The sequence below is a fragment of the Cyclopterus lumpus genome, chromosome 4, assembly GCF_009769545.1.
Source record: "Cyclopterus lumpus isolate fCycLum1 chromosome 4, fCycLum1.pri, whole genome shotgun sequence".
Taxonomy (NCBI): domain Eukaryota; kingdom Metazoa; phylum Chordata; class Actinopteri; order Perciformes; family Cyclopteridae; genus Cyclopterus; species Cyclopterus lumpus.
The window spans coordinates 17,852,272-17,859,942 of record NC_046969.1 but is presented as its reverse complement, the minus strand read 5'-3'; the positions used below and the strand labels follow the sequence as shown (position 1 = coordinate 17,859,942).

Genomic DNA, 7,671 nt, shown 5'->3' with positions numbered 1-7,671 from the left:
GAGCGTATTTTAAAAAAAAAAGTAAATTATGTGGAATCAAAAATGAAAATAGCCAAATAAAGTCCAGATTTAACCACCCGGGTGAAGTAATAGTCTCCAGGTGACCGACATTGTGGCCTTCACGGTCTCCACAAAGTGCAGGAAACGGCCCGCGCGTTTCGATGTCGCCTCTTCACAGCCGCAGCCATGCAGTGTTTCGATCGGACGGGGAGCTCGCGGGGCCTCGTGCGGTCAAGCGGAGGAATTCGCATGCGAGACTGGGTGGCACACGCCCTCTACGTCACCGAGCCGAGGAGTCAAAGTGAAGACGCTCCACTTTTCTTCCTCCACTTCGTCCTACAGCCCTGCGCCGTCACCTCCCTCCCTCCACAGCTGCGGAGGCGCAATGTTGCAGCGGGGACATGCTCATTAACTCGGCACGGAAGATTTCGCAACTCGGAGCTCACTGACTCACCGCCGACAGCGCTTCGCCACAGGTAAGCTCACCTGGCCCGGTTGTTCTCTCAGGGAGCTCTTTGTCGGTCTTTTGTGATTCAACTTTGACTGTCGGGCGGAAGGATTTGCTTCTTCAGCTAGTGTTTGTGTCTCTTATCGGTCCCTCTCTGGGAATTTCTCATCCCTCCATTCTTCGCGTTTGTTGACTTCCCAACTCCGACAGGTAATAAAGGCTCCTCTCCTTGTCGAGGCATGGAGGAAACTACTTCAGCATGAATTGGCCAACGTTGGAGTCTTGTTTTACTGCGTGTCTGTAAAGTGTTTACCCAAATAAACGTTTGTAAAGGTAGAACATTCCCTTTTTTAACGTCACGATGGTCTTGTAAAACTTTAGTCACGGAGCTTACTGTGATTTCCGTTTTATTGCAAGTGAATGACTTTTGCCATGTGTACTTCTCCCTTTGGACTGGAGTCATTCAATATTGATCGGCTTTGGAAAAATGGGCACTTAAGGGCCAAATAAAGCATAGCAGTTTAGACTTTTAACCAATACAACTGGATATAAAATAAAATAAAAGGAGCATAGCCTCACATTCGAGAAGCAGGAAATGGGAACGTTTGTTGGAATAACCATTTATCAATACATTTTAGCTGTACAATCAATAAATAATTATGTTCTCTCATTGTCTTCCCACAGACTGGCCTCTAAAATGGACCAACAGAACTACAGCTGCCATTATAATGAGTCCATGGGCTTTTTCTACAACAACAGCGGCGCCAATGACAAATGGGACACAGCCCAGCTCATCCTGGTGCAGGTGGTGGGCTCTCTTTTCTGCTGTTTCATCCTGGTCTCCAACGCCATGGTCATAGCTGCTGTCATCACCAATAAGAGGTTTCACTACCCTTTCTACTATCTCCTTGCCAACCTCGCCGCCTCAGACTTCCTGGCGGGCATAGCGTACGTGTACCTGATGTTTAACACGGGTGAGGTGTCGCGGAAACTTACAGTTAAAGAATACTTCATCCGTCAAGGTATTCTGGACATCAGTCTTTCAGCCTCGCTGTCTAACCTGCTGGTAATAGCTCTGGAGCGCTACATCTCCGTCATGAACTGGAAAGTCCACAGCAACCTGACGAAGAGGAGGGTGACCCTGCTGATCGTGCTGGTGTGGGCCATCTCCATCTTCATGGGGGCCGTGCCGAGTCTGGGCTGGAACTGCATCTGCAACCTGAGTGACTGCTCCCAGCTGGCTCCTATCTTCAGCAGGAGCTACCTGATCTTCTGGTCCGTGTCTAACCTGGTGGTGTTCCTGGTGATGGTGGTCATCTACACAAGGATCTACACCTACGTCAAGAAGAAGACGGCGGTGCTCTCGCCACACACCAGCGGTTCCATTAACCGCAAGAGAACGCCCATCAAACTCATCAAGACGGTCATGGTTGTGCTCGGTAGGTGCTAACTATAGAAATTGTGTCTGTGCAGCATTATTAATATAGTGACTCAAAAGTGTTCCTGCGTTAGTCAGGTGTAAATGGGTCTGGTGTGCAGCTGTGTGTCCTTCGTTCAGGGTCACAAAGTCCAGGCAATTCACTGCTGAATACTGGACTGTAATCTGGTTTCCTGATATGAAGGAAAACCTTGAGCATAATAACACACACTCACACTTTCGGTAAATGTTTTGAGTGCTTGTGAGTGATATGAGGGAGTCTAATGAAAGAAAAGAGGAGTCGGCTATTATTTGCTACTATTTGCCTCCTTTAAGTCAACTTTTTCTATTGTCTAATTATTTGCTTAATAAACAATTTAGTTCAAATAATATGTATTGGGAGAGAAAATCAGTTAACATGATGTAAAGCGGGAAAATCAAATCCTCACATTTAAGATGCCCAAATCAAAGAATGTTTGGCATTGTTTGGCTAAAGGATTCCTTTAACAATTTAATAATTAATTATGAAGTTTTAGGGAATTTGTTTTCTGTTCATTGGCGAGACGATTAATTGACTTATTGTTGCAGCATACTCAGATCTTTCCCCAGAGTAAGGCAAGCTCAAAAAGGCTGACATTTCCTTCTTATGCATTTTCATCCCAGATGAGGCAGTCCGATATCCTAGCCTGGCTCTCTTTGTTTAGGTGTTGCAACAGGATACCCTGCAATAGAGGGACTGAACTCAAATACTCGTCGTCCCAGCAATTTTCCTATGAGAACAGAACAAAAGGACCAGAAAAGGGTGTTGGATGCATATTCTCATGCGAGTATAACAACAACCATCAAACTCTGAAACGGATGCGTTTTGGAAAGCACTGCAGGTCAGATGAGTTTAACGTCCTCAGGTTTTGTTTTTATACACTCTTCACACAGCCATCCAGATAGAAACTTGCATGAGATAGTTGTCGGGCCTTAGTCTGTCATTGTTCTTTGTTTCTTTGGGCACCCGGCTTGTTGCCTGGCCAGATGGTTTGATACAGTTTGCAGAGTAGGAGCTACTGTCCGCCTTTGCACACAGTGTGTTTCAGACTGCTGTGTAATTATCTCTCCCTGCAAGGACACTGCTCCTGAGCCTGTGTGACATACCATCCACACCACACTGGCCTTCAATGAACATCCCCTCCTCCTCCCCACCCATCCAGAAACAAGGAGGAAGAAAAATAACCTATACTTGAAGACTATCAATTGCTTTCAGATGCTTTGCAGAGTTTGTGTGCGCTTGTGGAAGTGTCGGCATACAAGTGTCATTCCCTGTTGAGATTGCTGTGACTTTGGAGTGAAACGTAAAACAAGGTGCTGCAAACATCACTCCTGCAACACCTGAGAGAGAGAGAGAGAGAGAAAGGAAGAGACTTTGAAGCCCTCTGAGGCATGTGGTCAGGTCCACGCGATATTTTATTCAGGAAAAGAACAGTAACTTCTGTAACTGAAAAGTAGTCTGCTCCGGTGGAACTGGTAACAGGACAAACCAGTTTAAAGAAGCTTATCCCACACATGCTTTGTCATACCAAGAGACAAATGAATAAGGGCATAAGTGTTGGAACGGTCGGACATTGTCACCGACACCTAAGAAGTTTACATTTGCACTTATTTAGTTTTTAGTTACATTTGTATTTCACTCTTCATACCACTAGTTTGGTCAAATATTATTTGTAGTATGTCTAACAACATTTGGGACCTGTTTAAGTGGAGCATTCAGATTTTGTTTTTCATTCTTTAATTGCAATCACCATCATCAAATGAACTTAGAAAAAGAACACATGCTTGAAATGTGTGTTTTTCCTCTCTGTCGTAGATTAAAGGGAAAGAAAGTCCACTTCAATACATGAAAAACTGCCAATAGGAGGTCATTAAAAAGGCCATTTAAATTCGGTTCACTTAATGTTAAACATGTGGAATATCAAAGATGAAGAAAAAGAGGAATGAGTTTGAATAGAAAAAAAATTTAATCTTTTGACTTTCGGGCATTTGAGCAATGACGAGCATAAAAACACTACCACCAGACCCTCTCTGTCTGTACATGTGAGAGGGAGCGAGAGCAGTACAGAACGGTGTTTGTTTTTGTTCTGCAGATTTATTGAGGTCGTAGAGATGCAGGTTGTGCAAACAAGTTGCTGCTTGTGGCGTCCTTTCAGATCCAGACATTTCTTCGCAGCTCTGTTTTGTGCCCAAACATGTTTGAAATGAGTGCTAATTGGCTGCTGCAGTGGCCCTGTGACCATCCGTATTATTTACCAAATGCACAGCATTTAGTATTCAACACTATAATGGCGTTGTTCTCCCAACCTGTTTCTACTTGTTGTGATGGTATTAGGTCAGTATTACTTTGCTGAAATGGAGCATTTTTAGGTATTTTAGCTTTATCAGTAGAAGTATATGAAACCATCAAATACACTTATTTAGTTTTGAATAGATTTGCATTTTTAATACCCATCTGAACAATCAGAAATCTCTTAGCAGCTCATCATTATCATTCAGATGCTGTAAAACGAATGCTGACTCAATTAAAAAAAATTGTCAGTCAACATATGTATTCAGCAACAATTTTGATGATAGATTCCTCTTTTTTTTTAATAAATTGTCATTTATCAAGGATAAACTGCCCACAATTCTCAGTTTCCAGATATCAAATATTATGGATTTCTGCACTGGAAATTGAATACTGATGATTCAATAATGATGATAATCATTAGTTCCTGCAAAAAAAAAAAAAACTTGCCCCAAGTAAGACATATTATCTCCATCATACAGACAGTTACTTAGCTTAGCATAAAGACAGGAAACGGCTAACCTGGCTCTTTCTAAAAATCTGCACCATTAAAGATCTAATTAACGCATTTAATCTTTCGTTATATATTTTTCCAGCAAATAAGATGCATTTGAGAAATGCATTCAAAAGCCTAAATGTGATTTGCTGTGTTTTTTTCCCTGAAGGGGCCTTTGTAATCTGCTGGACTCCTGGCCTGGTGGTTCTGCTCCTGGACGGCCTCAACTGTACGAGTTGTAACGTCATGAAATCAAAACGCTTGCTGCTGCTTCTGGCTGTACTCAACTCCGTCATGAACCCTTGCATCTACTCGTATAAGGACGAGGAAATGTGGACAACGTTAAAGAACCTCATGCGCTGCATCGGTAACGGCACACGACGGCAGCGGTCGACAAGGGCCAACGCCCGGCCGCTCAGCTCTGCTCAGGATACGGGCAACAGTCAGCCTCCCTCGGAGGAGACAAAACATGACGATCAGGACATAAACAAGACTTGAAAGTGGAACTTGTTCAGAAATTTTACCAGAACTTGTGTCCAGCTCTGACTGGAAGTTCCTTTTTATGAAGATGCAGATTGGTGTTGACTTCAAAGAGAAACCACACCAGTTGGTCTCCGGGCGGTGGCGGCGTCCGCTGATTTAAAGTACATTCTTGAAGAGACACTGCAGGCCGGCCTCTCCAGTGTAGAGCTGGTGAGATGGAGATAAGAGACTTTTATGCACGACTAATTCCCCTAATGGATGAAAATATGTTTTATTCAGGATTTTACAGTTTTTGGACAACACTCCGGAATTGTGCGATCCCTGTTGCCGTTTCATCCTGTTGTCTTCCTCATCACATCCCTGTGGGTTATTTAAACTTGGACAATTCTGTAAAGCAAGACAATAATCCTGTATGAAGTGCAGAGCAGTACATTTTTACTTTTACTTCCAAAAAAGGTAGAATCATGCTAAAGGTGGCTTAACTTTCTCCCGTTTATATACATTTGTGTACATCTTATTGTCTTTAGGTTTTCTTCCTTGTGTATCTTCTCAGGAAGTGAGTCTGTACTGGATAATCTACTGTAGTTAGGACATGTAAAGTGTTTGTAGTCGGGTACAATAAAACTGTAGGTTTGCTTGGGCAGGGCACAGTTTTTAAGACGGCCATTGAAAAATACTGTAAACTTCTGTAATGTATCTATGTACATCCTGTAAAAAGCTTATAAGAAGAGATGAGGTCATTTTAACTGTATAACAGCCATTGTGCGCAGCATGACCTGATTGTTTTGGCTATTTGCTATTTGCCATTTGTATTTCATTTGCAAAGCAGTTGGGCCTTGGGAACAGGGAACAGATGAAAGTATCCCTCCTTTCGTGTGCGATCCGTCATCTTTTATCAGTTCACCTTAAACAGCCTGCAGAACCTCATGGCGGTAAACTTGTTCTTCCTGTAGCATTTTTACACTTCCACTCGCTGAATGGCTGCTCACCTGAGCAGGGGTAGTAAAATGTTGCAACACACTGGATTCCTGTTGGAGTCTAAGCAATAGCCTGCATACCTGCAGGAATCAAAGGGGATATGACTGAATGACTGTAACTAGACACACACACACAGCACCCCCACCACCACCAACTCAGTTCAAATGACTCATATTCAACCTGCTGTAAAGTATTTATGACACTCCTGCTGTAAAAGACTTGACATCATTAAAGCTATTTTGTGTATTTTATGTTTTATCAAACCAAGATTATGCAACGCCATCACAGTTGAGTTGGACTTTCAAACTGTACATTTGTTTTGATTGTACATTACTTTTGTTAAGTAACAGCTTTTTGGAGTTAGTTTTTTTTCAAACATAATGCTCATGTCTGTTTTCTTAATTTCAGGGACATAATATAGAAACTGAACACAGGTTGATTTCACTAAAGAGCTTGCAACATTAGCCAAAAAAATAACCTTCAACACAATCGATCCTGATCCGATGTGAGGTCCTGGGACAGGGATGTCGTATGTGTACAGATTGTAAAGCCCCGTGAGGCAAATTTGTAATTTTTAATTTGCGAAATGTCAATTTCGCCACCACGAAGTTGAGGCGAAATTTTACAAACTTTCTTTACAAACATTCATGTTCCCCTCATCTTCTCACTTTTTCTCCAGTGCCATTATGAGCTCAAAACTTTACTTACTCCAATACTTTGGTTTATGTCAAAATATCTGCAAACTAATGCCATTTTGTCAGCTTCAGCTGTACATTGTGTCAATTAGCAAAGGTTAGCATGCTAACATGCTAAACCAAGAGGGTGAATATGGAATCACTTACACCTGCTTAACATTGGCACGCTAGTACACCTTATTACCACGCTAGAGAGGCTGCATGCTTTTTGAACGTCGCAAACCAAACCATGAGATTACTTGTAAATAACTTTCACTAACTGATAATACCTAGAGGTCTAAAAATAACATATTTTAGCGTAGGCCTACTAACAAAACAAAAACACAAAGGATTATGTGACGGCCCTTTTGCATGACTTGTACTGCAGTCAATCATTGATGAAGTACCGTTGCTTGAGATTTGTGGTGCTCAAGAGCTGCCACTTGAGAATGATTTCCTCTATTCAGGCCAATTAGTGGGTGACCTTTAGTTTCCATCAAGTCAGTTACATTATTGGCAAAAGAGCCGGAGATAAAGAGAATTTACTCTTAAGTGGGAGGAACAATATTGTCCTATTAATTAGACTGCAAAGTGTTTGCCGCAGTTAAAAATAACCACATTACAGCTTTTTAGGATTAATAGTAACCTGCCACTATTTAAAATGTCTGAAAGTCAACCATCAACATCTGTAAAATTGTTAAATGTTGAAGGCAAAATGAAGCTAAATACATTGAAACTTGAAAGCATGTTCAATAGGTTATAAACTGCACATTATGTGTATCAAGATGTCTTTTCAACATTTCTAATCACATGTTTAACTCCTTTTATGGTATAAAGTCCCACTCA

General features: G+C 41.8%; 1 protein-coding gene across 2 annotated transcripts; it reads left to right on the top strand.

Annotated features, from left to right (window-relative positions):
- The first annotated feature begins 234 nt into the window (after positions 1–234).
- On the top strand, positions 235–6,402 carry lpar3 (lysophosphatidic acid receptor 3). 2 transcript variants are annotated; one of them, XM_034530238.1, is made up of 3 exons: positions 235–476; positions 1,133–1,887; positions 4,860–6,402. In XM_034530238.1, exons 1-3 carry the CDS (start codon positions 250–252, stop codon positions 5,186–5,188), a joined length of 1,311 nt encoding a protein of 436 aa, XP_034386129.1. In that variant the 5' UTR covers positions 235–249; the 3' UTR covers positions 5,189–6,402. The 2 variants fall into 2 exon arrangements, with proteins under 2 accessions (XP_034386129.1, XP_034386130.1); XM_034530239.1 differs by lacking the exon at positions 235–476 and adding an exon at positions 552–658.
- The last annotated feature ends 1,269 nt before the right edge of the window (positions 6,403–7,671 follow it).

Bases quoted from the DNA above. Each gene is read 5' to 3' on its own strand.
- lpar3 (XM_034530238.1), top strand. From the start codon at position 250: ATGCGAGACTGGGTGGCACACGCCCTCTACGTCACCGAGCCGAGGAGT. The intron at 477-1,132 runs GTAAGCTCACCT...GTCTTCCCACAG, and splicing joins CCGACAGCGCTTCGCCACAG to ACTGGCCTCTAAAATGGACC. The intron at 1,888-4,859 runs GTAGGTGCTAAC...TTTTCCCTGAAG, and splicing joins GACGGTCATGGTTGTGCTCG to GGGCCTTTGTAATCTGCTGG.